At 28.8% G+C, this 17064-nt stretch overlaps 1 protein-coding gene across 3 annotated transcripts in view; it reads left to right on the top strand.

The window, feature by feature from the left end:
* Positions 1 to 17064, top strand: part of LOC142317359 (uncharacterized) — an 82016-nt gene that overhangs the window by 35328 nt on the left and 29624 nt on the right. Inside the window, exon 6 of one of the 3 annotated variants that reach the window (XM_075353845.1) lies at positions 4148 to 4212. The exons of the other annotated variants lie outside the window; for them this stretch is intronic. Coding sequence (XP_075209960.1) covers positions 4148 to 4197 — 50 coding nt within the window. The 3' untranslated portion in view covers positions 4198 to 4212. Of the gene's footprint in view, positions 1 to 4147; positions 4213 to 17064 lie in introns of those variants that run through there. 3 annotated transcript variants of the gene reach the window in all.

Below are 17064 nucleotides of genomic sequence, written 5' to 3'. Positions count from 1 at the left end.
ACTGAAATAATCAATCACTTTATACGTATCTGCTGAAAATTATGTTTCTTCTTTTTCCTGAAATTTCTTGGGTATAAAAAAAATACTCTGTAAAAAAGTGCCAGTGATCATTCTGATTTATAGGATAGCAGATACTGAAGCATTAATTATATGATTTTCAGTGTATATGAATACATTCATAGTATAATATTGCTCACTATGCATAAACTACAAAGGAAAATGTGTAATAAGTTAAATGCAAGTAAAATGTTACACGATACTTATATTAAATATTAATATGTATTTGTAAATATTTAAATATACAGCATGTACGTTTTTGTACTATTTAGAAATCCAAAGCTCTAATTATTAAGACGATTAAACTATATCTATTTTACTTTTAATGTATTGTATAAACAAATTTAAAAACAGGTGGAGAATGTGATAAAAGTCTTATTATTTTCAGTCTGTAAATAAATTAGTGTAAAACTTGACACAGTATTGCAAAATGTTATAATTAAAATTAGAAATTTTTTTGTGCAACTTTTTAGGTATGAGACGTATTTTGGTTAATGTTTTCTTTATTATCTATGATTATTATAAAATATCTTAAACTGAGACTGATGCAAACAGTCTAGATTTATGCATTTGTTAAAATTAAGTTTTTTGCATCCAAAAAACAGAAATATTTTTTACTATTTAATTTATTTTTTTCACTTCTTTTCAGTTATGTATTCAAGATCAATTGTACTTCAAAAAAATTTACCTATATATTTTTGTATTATTATTTTTATGTTTAAGCATCATTCTTCACTAAGTAGATTGACTTCCATAATTCTTTTGATTGTTTTTTTGGTTAAGTTCCTTTAGTGGTGCCATCTTAGGTATTTTGTCCAAATAATTAAATGAAAAAATTTTTTTTCATAGACGATTTGAGTATATATTTAAAGTTTTTAAATCATTCTTCCTTAGGATTGGATATTGTGCCGTAAATATGAGCCTAATCCCATTGAATTGAAGAAAAGTAGTTAGAAAACTGATTAAAAAGTGAAAACGTTTTATAAAAATTAAAGATAACACATTTTCTCATTCCTAAAAGATTTAGTTTCTACTTTGTAATCTTTTTCCTTATTTTTTAAGACCGTTAAAAAAATACTACCCATTCTAACATCTCAGAGAGGTACGTGCATGGTAGTAGTTCTTTTTACATTATTTCTTGGCTGTCGTTTTCTTATTTTTATCACGATCGAAGTTTCTCACCACTTTCTTTTAAATACCTTTTATTCATTCTGAAATTGCTGAAAAACCAGACTAAAAAATAATATCTTTGAATTCTGTTTAGATTTTCCTTTTTTTGAATTCATTGCCAGATTAATTATTTATAAGTTGGTCGGGAGTATTTTTATTTGTTGCTATTTGTAACAAATTGAAAATTAATTGGTCATGGTGTATTTATGATTTCATTTTTATAAAACAGTATTTATGTTTTCATAATGTAAACACATTAGTTTATTAATTAGTGCTGCGTCTATTGTTACAAAAATAGATGTATGCTTCAAAATTTATAATTGTTAGGATTGAATAACATTAAAGATAATAGACTGTTTTGTCCAGATGATCTGCATCAACCGAGTGATTATTTACATATGCATTTAAATTTGTTTTATCTTATTATGACATCTTATCAGAATGTTTATAGCGATGAAATCTCTTTGTATATAAAAATTATGAATATTATTTCAATCTGTAGTAGTTTTTGAGAAATTGGGATAAAAAACCCCAAATTGCTCTACAAGGGTGTAAGATAAATAAAGAAAAGTTAGAAAATTCAAGTTTTATTTACTACATTTGTCAGAAAAGTACTTATTTAATGTAAACAAAAACCAAATTCTTTTTTGGTGATGTGAAAAAATTTGTAAAACAAAATTTGCTGTTAAAAAAATTAAAAAAAACTGGAAATTACACAATTGTAAAATAAAAATAAATAAATAAAGATTACTTAGAATATAATATTTTAATTAATGACAGAAATACAATAAATTCTTTGAAAAATTATTATTTCTAAATTGGCAATAAAATAACAACAGCTGATCAACAATGCGCAATACTGTATTAGTTTAAATCATTCTGTAAGGTATATTAAGTGTATCGGGTACTGTGAACGTGCTTTGTTAGCAAAAGTTTTCTATGAATTTTAGTTAGAATTTGATTGGTTTGCCATTGAAGTAATGACATTCCTATTTAAAACAGAGGAGTACGCTGGTATGGTATTCATTTTGGTTGTGTGTAATAGTAATGCTACAGGTGCTGCAGTAGAATATGAAATATGGTTTCCAGATCACAGGATTTCAGATCCCAAAACAGTTAGTGCAACTTTGAATCTTCAGGAAACAGGTTCACTATCTAGCAATTGTACCAGCTACAATGATCTGTCCAACACGATGCTGTTATTGATGAAATTATTAGCGATTCAGTTCAGCGCAATCCAGGTGTCATTACATGATGTGTTTCTAAATATTTATTTTCTATTCGAAGGTTTGGAAGACACTTAAACAATACAAGTTCTATTCTTATCATAAACAGCTAATTCAACATCTACACCCAGGAGACGGTTCGTCACTTCGCTTGGAGTTCTGCAACTGGTGGAATACAAATCGACAACTCTACAATCACGTTTTGTTTACCGACGAGGCAAATTTCAAGATTATATCAACAAGTTAGCAGTGAACATACATGGGCAGAAATTCTCATGAAAGAGTGGAAGACAATTTTCAACAGCGATTTAGTGTCAATGAATGGTGTGCAGCCTTCTTCACAATTAGCTGTTTGTACTGTTCACATTACCTGGTCAATTAAATGCTAAGGTCTACTTGTACTTTCTTCAAGAAGAATTGCTGCAGCTGCTTGAAGATGTTCCTCTAGTCTCCGCTCTTCTGTTATGCCATTTCCACTCTCTAAAATCATTTCCCTGAGAAATGGATCGATCATGGAGGTCCACATGCCCAGCCACCAATTATGGATGAAAAATATTATACATAAAACAAAAATTTATTCTCGTGAGGAATTAGTTGTCTACATTACGGATGCACATTTGGAAGAACTAAAAACAGCAACAAAAACAGTACAGAAGCAGGCCAAGAAATGTGTGAAAATGGCCGTCTCATCTTTCAACTTTTATTATTAACTGGTATGTATAATGCAGTTTGGTTTAGTTGACTGTTTCAAAATAAAATTTTAATTTTTCTAACTTTTCTTTGTTTCATCCAACATTTCTTAAACCATTTTGTTTAGAATTAGTCAAAAAATTTTGTTTAAAAGTATTACCCATTTAAAAAAGTTACTGTATGTCAAACATAAAAAAAACAGGAGTTTTTACTATAATTTATTGGTTTTCACCCCAGATTTCTCAAAATCAACTGCATATAAGGTACTAGGATCTATTTTATTTGATTTTCCATGTCAAAAACTATAAGAAATTACTGATTTGGCTCCTTAATTAACATCCTAAAACTTCAGTTCAATCTCATTTCACCATTATAGCTGAAATCCGAGCAAAATTTTTCACTAGCATAACTCGCAAACAAAGCATTTAGGACATATATTTATCAGAAGTATTTACATTATTTTCATGAGTAGAATAGGTTATGAAAGTCCCAGCAGAACATTGTAATACAACCTATAAATATATATTTATTTACATGCTGATTCCAAATTCCACGGCAATTTCTCTGAAGATTGCCGTCAAAAGTCATTTGTTAGTAAATCTGTTTTATATTCATAAAAAAGTGAAAAATTATGTTTGTAAGTTTTGTTAGAAATCGTTTAATGAAAAATTTAATTACATTTAAACAATGTAATAATTAAATTGATGTAATTAATGTAATGTAATAATGAAAGATTATATTTAAATATTCATACTGAGCAAAATTATTTTGTACTTTTATCAAAAGATTTTAATCAGAGTTAAGTTTAAAAAGGCATCTTAATTGTATCCTTATTAGAGAATCCGTATGGTCTTCAAAAATCTTATATAAGAAATTTGATTAAGAAAAAAATTAATAGCATTTTTTCAAGTGTGCATAATTTAAAACAGGTATAACAAAATTTATCCAATGCATATAATTTATTTAACATTACATTTTTCTCCATTTTGTATGTTACAACTTAGGTGTGGAGGTACCTTGTATGCCTCAAACACAGATTTATATATTACTGTAGTTTATAATATGAGGGTGATGTATGAACATTTTAAGCCCAGAACCAGTTCCAATTGGATAATTTAGTAGATGCTGAGGAATTCCACTAGCTCAGAAAAAGCAGTGTAAAAAAAAATGCGTATAAAGCTTACAAGAGAGACTTGTTATAAAAATCACAACTTTCATGTTTTTCATGAACATTGTTTTTTTAAATGCATTTTGATAAATAACACTGCTCATGAACGAATATAAAATTCTATAAAACCTGAAAGTTTACTTCTCATCACACGTCTTACATTTTAGGTAAATCCTAAATATTAAGTAGATTAAACAATAGTTAGTAGTATATATATTTATATCTATTTTAAGAATTGTATTATCGATTAATTTTCAAATAGACATTCAATATTTGCTTTAATAGCTTCTGATATATAAATTTTTTTTATTGCCCATCTACTTACTGTATTTATCACAGTTCATTTTTTTGTACTGTTAAAAATTCACTCATTGCATGGTGTTGTAGACGATTTTAAAGCAGATATTTATTTTTTTATCTAATAAATAAATTTCCACAGAAAACAGGTTGCTTCTTTATTTAACAAATCGATTGTATTATTGTATAACCGGATGGAAGTTTATTATTTATCTTTACTAATTATGATGATTAAAACTAAAGCTACCCACTTCATCCAACTTACATAGTGGGACTGTGTGTCTACATCCAGGTTTTGGGTTTGAATCTCAAGTTGGTTTTGAATTTTTTAATACATTACATAAATAAATTATTTGTAAGTACATGTAATTATTGGTTATCCTGTTGGATTTTAAATAAAAGATAAAATTGATTTATCAATATCTTTTAACTTTTCTATCTTTAATGGTCTATTAATTATTATTGTGTATGTTTGTACACAGCCTATACTCCTTATTCTTTTTTTTTCATTATCAGTGACGGGTAGGACTGCAAGAAGTAGAACCTCCTGTTTCCACTTGATATTATCGATAACATTTAATAGAATGAGTCCTTTTTTCTCTAATTCTTTTTTTATACTTGTACAGTATATAATCCTTAAGCTTAGTGTTAGTATCCATCCCCCGGTTTATGAAAAAGATACAAAAATCTTTGTTTGGAACTGTGCGCTTCAAAGTTCCAGCAGTGTGGTGTTTTGCTGTTGTGTGCATGCACACATAGGAAAATGGATGGGGGGCTGCAAGGAAGAGAGAGCACTGTCGCTCCCACAGCACCGACCCTAGCATGCTAATGGAAGGTAGGTTTTTTAAATTAAAGATTATATTTAAATATTCATACTGAGCAAAATTATTTTGTACTTTTATCAAAAGATTTTAATCAGAGTTAAGTTTAAAAAGGCATCTTAATTGTATCCTTATTAGAGAATCCGTATGGTCTTCAAAAATCTTATATAAGAAATTTGATTAAGAAAAAAATTAATAGCATTTTTTCAAGTGTGCATAATTTAAAACAGGTATAACAAAATTTATCCAATGCATATAATTTATTTAACATTACATTTTTCTCCATTTTGTATGTTACAACTTAGGTGTGGAGGTACCTTGTATGCCTCAAACACAGATTTATATATTACTGTAGTTTATAATATGAGGGTGATGTATGAACATTTTAAGCCCAGAACCAGTTCCAATTGGATAATTTAGTAGATGCTGAGGAATTCCACTAGCTCAGAAAAAGCAGTGTAAAAAAAAATGCGTATAAAGCTTACAAGAGAGACTTGTTATAAAAATCACAACTTTCATGTTTTTCATGAACATTGTTTTTTTAAATGCATTTTGATAAATAACACTGCTCATGAACGAATATAAAATTCTATAAAACCTGAAAGTTTACTTCTCATCACACGTCTTACATTTTAGGTAAATCCTAAATATTAAGTAGATTAAACAATAGTTAGTAGTATATATATTTATATCTATTTTAAGAATTGTATTATCGATTAATTTTCAAATAGACATTCAATATTTGCTTTAATAGCTTCTGATATATAAATTTTTTTTATTGCCCATCTACTTACTGTATTTATCACAGTTCATTTTTTTGTACTGTTAAAAATTCACTCATTGCATGGTGTTGTAGACGATTTTAAAGCAGATATTTATTTTTTTATCTAATAAATAAATTTCCACAGAAAACAGGTTGCTTCTTTATTTAACAAATCGATTGTATTATTGTATAACCGGATGCAAGTTTATTATTTATCTTTACTAATTATGATGATTAAAACTAAAGCTACCCACTTCATCCAACTTACATAGTGGGACTGTGTGTCTACATCCAGGTTTTGGGTTTGAATCTCAAGTTGGTTTTGAATTTTTTAATACATTACATAAATAAATTATTTGTAAGTACATGTAATTATTGGTTATCCTGTTGGATTTTAAATAAAAGATAAAATTGATTTATCAATATCTTTTAACTTTTCTATCTTTAATGGTCTATTAATTATTATTGTGTATGTTTGTACACAGCCTATACTCCTTATTCTTTTTTTTTCATTATCAGTGACGGGTAGGACTGCAAGAAGTAGAACCTCCTGTTTCCACTTGATATTATCGATAACATTTAATAGAATGAGTCCTTTTTTCTCTAATTCTTTTTTTATACTTGTACAGTATATAATCCTTAAGCTTAGTGTTAGTATCCATCCCCCGGTTTATGAAAAAGATACAAAAATCTTTGTTTGGAACTGTGCGCTTCAAAGTTCCAGCAGTGTGGTGTTTTGCTGTTGTGTGCATGCACACATAGGAAAATGGATGGGGGGCTGCAAGGAAGAGAGAGCACTGTCGCTCCCACAGCACCGACCCTAGCATGCTAATGGAAGGTAGGTTTTTTTTAAATTTGTATGGAATGTTCCTTATTCATTCCCTTTTTTAGTTTAGTCGGTGGAAGGTATAATAAAGTCAGTTGACTTTATTATAAGTAAATAAATAACAGTAATATATTTGCATTATTTATTTTGTTACAATATTAATTTGCAATGTATGTTACTTTAATTGTGACCATAATTTATAAATGAACACATCAATAGTAAAAAAAAATCTAAAAAAAGTGCACTTTAAAAATCTTAATTTTGTATTTCTGTCAAACCAACTTTATAATTATTTTAATATGGACAACTGTTGTCAAATTTTTAATCGCACCATTCCTTACAAAGAAAAATTTTATTGATATGATTTCTTATAACATAAAACTGTTAAAAATGTGTCTTTGAATGTTCAAGTGATTTAAAACATTTTATGAATTATTCATATTTTCAAAGTGTATTAAATAAATAGTTCATAAGTAACATCGATAACAGACACGAGAAGTAATTTTTTTTACTTAATGTATTTACTTTAACATTATTTCACATGTTTGTATTTAAATGATTAAAGATTAAAGATTTATTTATTGATTTAATTACAGCAAAAAGGAATTTTGAAAATCTAAAATACACAATTTAATAAATTACACGAATAAATAAATTAATAATATAGTTAATCGATTAAATAAATAAATTATAAAATACACAATTTAATAAAGAAAAATTAGATTTATCATAAAACATCTATAAAATAAATTTTTAGGCGGCTTAAAGTCACTGAGAGATTCATTGTTGTACTCAAGTAATAATGCTGTTTGATTAAAGGATTTAAATACATAAAAAGAATAATCAAATAATTGTTTATGAGAACTGGGTTTGTCATTATGAGACACACCTTTTCTTTGGCTTGTGATCTCACAGTCGGTCATTATATAGTGACTTTTGACAAAAAAAAATAAAAATATGAAAAGCAATTCACTTTTAAAAACATTGAATCTTTTCTGTTAAAAGTACCTTCTTTAGTAGATTTAACAACAAGCAGTTTTGTTTATAGCATTTATCTTTAAAAGATTAGGAAGCCACTTAAATATGTATTAAATGCATTTGATATTGTTATCAAATTTGGTACATCTGTAAATTTCTTACTGTTCAAATGTGTCAAAATCTTGGTTTACATATAAATTTTAATAACATTTTTACACTCTGTTTTTAGACATTAATGTGGAAAAAAAATCAGACCATAATTGGCATAGCTTATAATATTATAAAGCTAATATTAGGTTACAATAATATATTTAACAACAGTAGCTGTGCAAAAATTTCAGGTAATGTTACTGCTATTTTTAAAAAAATACATAAACTCACAAAATATTTACAAAACATTTATTAATAAGCATACCAACTGAGCGGTATAAAAATTAAACTGTAGTATTGGACTAAATACTGCTTTGGAGACTTGTACATTCAATTACAAATAGAAGGGCCTGTACAGAAATCATTCTAACACCATTCAATTATTTGTTTAAATAAAGTAAAAGTAAAAAATAATCTGAGCTCTGGTATTGTGAGCTATAAGTACGTAACTGGTGTCAATCCAGGAGACCTCTATTTCATTTTTTTATCTTCACATTTTTTTTTATTCATGAAATTTGTTGCTCACAGATTGTTTAAACTTGACTATACAAACTTCAATTTAACAAAAATTTACATTAAATAAAATATAGCTATAAAATCTTAAAATATGTGTTCCTGCCAAAACCCTTTTAATTTCTTTATAATGCCAGTTTTTTTATAATTTTTTCCGTTTAAGCTTTTCATAGTATTTTTAAATAATCATAAACCAAGTATTAAATAGTAAAATCAGGAAAAAGTAAAATAGAACTTAGATTTTGATTTTAACAGTTTTTATTTTTCAGACTCATTTTCATTGTTGCAAAAAATTAAACTATATACTTCTAAATCTATTTACTAATGTAAAATTTATATAAAAATTATTTATTCACTGTACAAATATAACTAAGAAAAAAATAGCCTTAAAGTACATAAATATAGCGATTAAAAAATATAAATTTGACTACTTCATAACATGTGACACAAATTTTTTTTAGAACTTTCCAGACAAATTGGAACAGTACATTTCTGACACGGATATTTGGTTTTCTTGTAGTTTTGTAGGGCAAAATGCACATATCTTCAGTTTTTCAAACAAATTGGGTATTTCTTGTGAATTTTCTGACACGTTCAACATTTTAAGGATCCTTTTGATTGTGAACATCAATTCGTGTAGAAGATTTTTAATGAGTACAGTGCACTTGCAGGTAAGTAAGTGACTTTGCCAAAGTCTTCATAAAGTCATGTTGAGTCGTCTTATCTGATTGGGTAAATGACTGGTGAAGAATGCAAGAATTTACACCACTTCCCATGTCGACAAGCGTGAAGAAGATTGCCATTGTCTACCTCTGTGTCCATCGACAGGTTGTGTAGTTTGCACACTTTAGATCAATTCGGTCAACACCTCCTTTGGTTAAGCTGTAAAATGAAATTATTTCAGGCTTATCAGTGTCGGGGTCATCATTCTGCGAGTGGTGCATTGATGACACTAATACAACAGCTTTCAACTTTTTCAGTACATACGAAAGAAGAGTAATGTTCTCAGTATAACCATAGAGAGATGATGTTTGCTTGCATTTTACTAGGCTAAAATTGAGGAAGAATTTATTTTTTATTTTTTTTAAGTTTCAACATATTTTAACTCTCTTTAAGAGCTTGTTTACTATTTCGATTGAATTAAACCAATTGTCCACCGTGACATTTCATGACGTCTTCCTTCAATTGATTTGACGAGCCATTGTATAGATTGTGTTGGAATGCTGAATTTTTTTCTCTTCAAAAGTTAAAGAGTTTTTCTATCACTGCTTTTCCCTGAGAAAATATATGCGTTATATAAATAACAGCTCCTGGCCTCTGCCATACATAAAAATTTCACATCATACTTTGCTGGTTTTCGTGGCATGTACGTGCGACCCTGAAAGGGTAGTAACATTCATTCACGCAGACTGTAGGACCCAGTCTATAATAAACCTGTGAATTCTCCAAAAATTTATTAAAAATTCCAGATATTGCTGCTGTATCATCGTTTTTTTTCTCTCTTCTCAATCTATTGAATTGTTAAAGCATAAAGACACCAAAAGAAACAAAAATCTTTTTTTTTAGTCATTGTGCAACGAGACACATCTCATCCAGTTCCATCTGTCTCAAGTAAATAGATTCATTACTAGATTTGAAAGTAGCAGTATAGCGTAGCAAACCAATGAAAGTTTTCAGTTCAATCATATCTAGATCCTAAATGAACGATAAGTTTTTCTTTTGTACTTTTCTCTTAGTTTATGTTATTTGTTCGCATAAGAATTTCCTCTAATATTTCTAGAGTAAAAAGAAGATTCCAAATGTCTTCTATGTGGTTTTGCTCCTAATAATTTTGCCTTTGGTTTCAATCTAGGTAGTTGCAAAATAATGTTATGCAGTCTTGTTCGTACATTAACAGATGGTTGTTCTTTACTCCACAAAAAAAAATTCTCTTTCCCATAGAAACAGGAGTAGATATTACGTTTTGGTGCAGTCAAATTTTTACCTTCAGCTTCTTCCTCGATTTTTTCCTGTCCCTCTAATTCTTGGTTTGTATCATTTTCAGCCCTATTTGCTACATCAACTTCATTATTTTTGTGCTTCTTGTTCTGATTCTGTATTGTGATCACTTTCGCTTAGATAATCTGGATCATTTTCGCTATCATCATCCCCATCAAATTCTTCTAGGACATTTGAAACCATTTCTTCTAAATCCTTTTCAAAATTTAATCAGGTACCTTGTAAAACACGACACAAAGGACCTGTTTGTAGATCAATGGTATCATTACAGCTTATTTCACTTATATCATTCATTGTTAAAAAAATTATTATTAAGAAATATTTTACAGAACTAGAAACGAACTATTAAAATGAATAAAAAGAAATAAAATATAGGATAAAATAAATAAACAGTATAAAAAATTAACTGAAAGAAAAAAGTATTAGCATAGAAACTATTCAAATCAACCACTGAAAGCACTACGAAAAATGTAAAATTAAAATAAAAAATCACAGCAACGATTAAGTTAGTAACAGAACTGGTGTCATGCGTTTTTTGAGACTGCCTCAAGAAACAAAACACAATAACTCACCACATAATATGACAAAAAAAAACATGATCTTCACAGCAAGTACTTCGCATAACAGCTGGAAGGTAGGTAAAGTGGGTCGACCATTGATCCAATATTTGAGGAAGGGGAGGGAGACAAAAAATGCCAGCAGTCTGTGAGATGTATGATACCAGTTAATGGTTAAACAAAAAATTACTATTAATAACATTCTAATTTTTTTTTTTAGTTATTACTATTAAAACTATAATTTACCTGCCAGAAAACCATCAGGTAAAGAATAATAAATAAATATAATACCATTTTATAATAAAAATTTCAATGTAGAAATGAATCAAATTTAAAAGTAAAAAAGAGAAAAAAACAGCACTTCAAACTAAAACAATAATTTTTATTATTTTTCTTTTCTACTTTTAGAAATATATGGTGAATTAAAAACAAGTAATTCAGGAGGTAACAATCAAACTGGTTTGTCTAATTTTTTTTAAAACTAAGATTATTGCTTTGTTATTGGAATTAAAGTGAGAATCATTCGGTCAAATAATGCTTTTTCATATAGTAATTAATGTAGAAAAGTTAAATTTCAAACAGTACGTGTTTTGTTCATAACCAGATTTCATTCGTAGAGTGATTTTTCCAACTAACCAACTTCATTTTCAATCGGCTGATTGCACATTTCATCACAAACAAAAGTGTTCCAAGCCTGGTTGTACATCACAAAATAAAAAAAAAAAAACAGTTTTAAGAAGCATTCTACGTTTCCTACAAAGTGTTCTGAACTTCAAAGTGTGTGGCCATAGCTTCCTTCCTGCTGACAGAATTTTTAGCATCGCAGAATAAATCATACCGAAAAACCAATAATCTTGACCACAGAAGAAAGTAGTCTTTGCTGAAAACAATATCCACTCCTATAAAACAAGACAAATAAACTGTTTTCGTAAAGGAATAATTCAGTATACAAGAAGGTTCTTATGATGATTCCGTTGCAGTTTTTAATTAATTACAAAACTTAAAATTTTTTTGTGTGTTAATATGGCTTTTGCAAAGTAGAAGTGTATTTTTAAATATATTTAATTCTTAAAGAAAAAATAATTTATTTCATTCTATATCGTGAAATAAAAATTTTCCATTAAAATGAATACATTTGTTAAAGTTACCATAGTAATCGTTAAGATTAAACATTGTTGAAACTATCATATCATAATATGGAAAACATTGTTCATTAATCAAAGATTTAAGTAAAGACATAATTTTCATAACAATATTAGTCAGTATTTATTTCAATAACTTTCTTATGGTGAAATTTCTAATTCTCATAACATCACGGGGTAAGTCAATGTTGAATTTTTAAACGTATAAATCTTTTTTTAGAAAATCAAATTATTAGGTAATTAGAATAAGTTTTTCATTATTTGCGTGAGATAAATTTTTAAATAAATACTATTGTATGTAATAATCTTAGAATGTGTGATTATTGCGCTGTATATGAACTGCTAAAAAATTTTAAAAAACTTATAAAGATAAGGTTTAATAAAAAACTTAGATATTTTAGTTAGATGTGTGTCTAATATTTGGTCAACCTCACATTGTCTAATTGTCTATTTCTAGTTCATATAAAATACATAGATAAACTATCAGCAATTGATTACTGTTTATTTTTAACAAATTTATTTTATTTCAAATTGAGATAAAAAAGCTCAGTTTGAACAAGTTGTTTATTAGATACTACATTTTTAATAGTAATCAAAAAATTCTGTAAAAACAAAAATTATTTCAAGCAGGCTAATGAAACAATTTATAATATAAGGGTAATAAAAAATTCTCAGTTTTAGAGTAACAGGCAAAAAAATTCAGTCAAACTCAGTCTTTGGTTTAAATATACATATCACATCTTTCATATTTTTGACAATTACACTCTTCGTCACTCTCTTCTTCATCAGATGTTGGATGACCAAAAATTATTTCCTTTTACCACTGTAATCATTCATCAGCAAGTTGTTCACCATCCCAATTTTCATCAAATAGTTATATAGGAAGATTGTTGACGTGATTTTTCTTCTCACTACTGGTTGTATGATCAATAGAGACATTTTCTAACAGAATTTTCTTAAAATTAATGTTTCCTTATTCCTTAATGAAACATTGTTTTTCTTCAAGTCGATAGTCCCACATCGTTTAACTATAATAAATTTTTATTTCTAACAGACTTTGTTACTTATTAATCTTTTTTCCTTTTAAGGTTCTTTTAAGCTTACTGATAGTTAATAATTTAATAATATATATTTAATCCTTTAGTTTTAAAAAAACTTAATCTTTATCAAGTTACTTTACTTGTTCTTTAGCATTCAAAATACTCTTCTGTGGTCAAGATTGTTTTTTTCTGTAAAATCTTTTCTGCCTTGCCAAGAAAAACTACTATCAGCAGGAAAGAAGCTATGGCCACACAAAGGGATATTATATTAGGAACAATTTTGTTGTGATGAAATGTGTCCAGTAAATTCTAATAACAAAGAAGAATTTGCAGATAGCAATAATCTGTTTGAAAAGAAGGATTAAGCACGGTTTGAATGTTACCTCATCAATTTAAAAAAAATACAATTCTTAATCGTTCAGGCTGACAACTTGAATAAAATATTAACAAAAAAGGACAGGAATTAATCTACATTAAATAAACTACTTTCTAAAAGGTATTATAAATATTTTTTTTATAAAATTAAAACTTTTTGTATGCAATCTTTCTTTTCGGTCATCACCTTTTATGAATTTCATTTTTCTACATCCATTTAAGAAATATACAATATGTATGTTACTTACAGACTTTGTAATTCATCTGTTAGGAAGGGCCACAAAAGTTATTAAATACAAGCTATATATAAAATATTATTCATCATAATTGATTAAATGAAGACAGTTAATTTAACTTTCGGTTCAAAACTAAAGGAAAATGTAAAATATTAATTTACCTTTCATTTAGTTTCAAAATCGTTTTAGATTTGCCTTATGGCTCTGTTTTGATGGATTTCTTAGTCTGACTTACTTTAGAAACAAACATTACTCAATGGAACACACTTTCAACACATAAACCAGATCAGAAAATCTGTATGTAAATAATTTACAAATTCCATAACTTAACAAGTAAAATAAATTCAAATAACTCCAGGCATATAAGTATAAAACTATTTTTTTTGTTTTTTTTTTTGTCTTCAGTCATTTGACTGGTTTGATGCAGCTCTCCAAGATTCCCTATCTAGTGCTAGTTGTTTCATTTCAGTATACCCTCTACATCCTACATCCCCAACAATTTGTTTTACATACTCCAAACGTGGCCTGCCTACACAATTTTTCCCTTCTACCTGTCCTTCCAATATTAAAGCGACTATTCCAGGATGCCTTAGTATGTGGCCTATAAGTCTGTCTCTTCTTTTAACTATATTTTTCCAAATGCTTCTTTCTTCATCTATTTGCCGCAATACCTCTTCATTTGTCACTTTATCCACCCATCTGATTTTTAACATTCTCCTATAGCACCACATTTCAAAAGCTTCTAATCTTTTCTTCTCAGATACTCCGATTGTCCAAGTTTCACTTCCATATAAAGCGACACTCCAAACATACACTTTCAAAAATCTTTTCCTGACATTTAAATTAATTTTTGATGTAAACAAATTGTATTTCTTACTGAAGGCTCGTTTAGCTTGTGCTATTCGGCATTTTATATCGCTCCTACTTCGTCCATCTTTAGTAATTATACTTCCCAAATAACAAATTTCTTCTACCTCCATAATCTTTTCTCCTCCTATTTTCACATTCAGCGGTCCATCTTTGTTATTTCTACTACATTTCATTACTTTTGTTTTGTTCTTGTTTATTTTCATGCGATAGTTCTTGCGTAGGACTTCATCTATGCCGTTCATTGTATCTTCTAAATCCTTTTTACGAGGATCCTTAAGATGCTACGATTTGCATCAGCAAATCGTAGCATCTTTATCTTTTCACCTTGTACTGTTACTCCGAATCTAAATTGTTCTTTAACATCATTAACTGCTAGTTCCATGTAAAGATTAAAAAGTAACGGAGATAGGGAACATCCTTGTCGGACTCCCTTTCTTATTAGGGCTTCTTTTTTATGTTCTTCAATTGTTATTGTTGCTGTTTGGTTCCTGTACATGTTAGCAATTGTTCTTCTATCTCTGTATTTGAACCCTAATTTTTTTAAAATGCTGAACATTTTATTCCAGTCTACGTTATCGAAAGCCTTTTCTAGGTCTATAAACGCCAAGTATGTTGGTTTGTTTTTCTTTAATCTTTCTTCTACTATTAATCTGAGGCCTAAAATTGCTTCCCTTGTCCCTATACTTTTCCTGAAACCAAATTGGTCTTCTCCTAACACTTCTTCCACTCTCCTCTCAATTCTTCTGTATAAAATTCTAGTTAAGATTTTTGATGCATGACTAGTTAAACTAATTGTTCTGTATTCTTCACATTTATCTGCCCCTGCTTTCTTTGGTATCATAACTATAACACTTTTTTTGAAGTCTGATGGAAATTCCCCATTTTCATAAATATTACACACCAGTTTGTATAATCTATCAATCGCTTCCTCACCTGCACTGCGCAGTAATTCTACAGGTATTGGGAGAAACAATACTGAGATCTGAATTTAAGAGAGCATTAAAAGATTTAAATGGCAGAAAGGCTCCTGGAATAGACGGAATACCTCTACTTTATCTTGCGAATACTTTATATTCCGAATAGACGGAATACCTCTATTCCAGGAGCCTTTCTGCCATTTAAATCTTTTAATGCTCTCTTAAATTCAGATCTCAGTATTGTTTCTCCCATTTCATCCTCCTCAACTTCCTCTTCTTCCTCTATAACACCATTTTCTAATTCATTTCCTCCGTATAACTCTTCAATATATTCCACCCATCTATCGACTTTACCTTTCGTATTATATATTGGTGTACCATCTTTGTTTAACACATTATTAGATTTTAATTTATGTACCCCAAAATTTTCCTTAACTTTCCTGTATGCTCCGTCTATTTTACCAATGTTCATTTCTCTTTCCACTTCTGAACACTTTTCTTTAATCCACTCTTCTTTCACCAGTTTGCACTTCCTGTTTATAGCATTTCTTAATTTCCGATAGTTCCTTTTACTTTCTTCATCACTAGCATTCTTATATTTTCTACGTTCATCCATCAGCTGCAATATATCGTCTGAAACCCAAGGTTTTCTACCGGTTCTCTTTATTCCGCCTAAGTTTGCTTCTGCTGATTTAAGAATTTCCTTTTTAACATTCTCCCATTCTTCTTCTACATTTTCTACCTTATCTTTTTTACTCAGACCTCTTGCGATGTCCTCCTCAAAAATCTTCTTTACCTCCTCTTCCTCAAGCTTCTCTAAATTCCACCGATTCATCTGACACCTTTTCTTCAGGTTTTTAAACCCCAATCTACATTTCATTATCACCAAATTATGGTCGCTATCAATGTCTGCTCCAGGGTAAGTTTTGCAGTCAACGAGTTGATTTCTAAATCTTTGCTTAACCATGATATAATCTATCTGACACCTTCCAGTATCGCCTGGCTTTTTCCAAGTGTATATTCTTCTATTATGATTTTTAAATTGGGTGTTGGCAATTACTAAATTATACTTCGTGCAAAATTCTATAAGTGGGTCCCCTCTTTCATTCCTTTTGCCCAGCCCGTATTCACCCACTATATTTCCTTCCTTGCCTTTTCCAATGCTTGCATTCCAATCTCCAACTATTATTAAATTTTCATCTCCTTTTACGTGTTTAATTGCTTCATCAATCTCTTCGTATACACACTCTACCTCATCATCATCATGGGC

This window comes from Lycorma delicatula, chromosome 1 (genome assembly GCF_047948215.1).
Source record: "Lycorma delicatula isolate Av1 chromosome 1, ASM4794821v1, whole genome shotgun sequence".
Taxonomy (NCBI): Eukaryota; Metazoa; Arthropoda; class Insecta; order Hemiptera; family Fulgoridae; genus Lycorma; species Lycorma delicatula.
The sequence above is the reverse complement of the archived record's forward strand: the minus strand, read 5'-3'. Positions and strand labels throughout refer to the sequence as shown.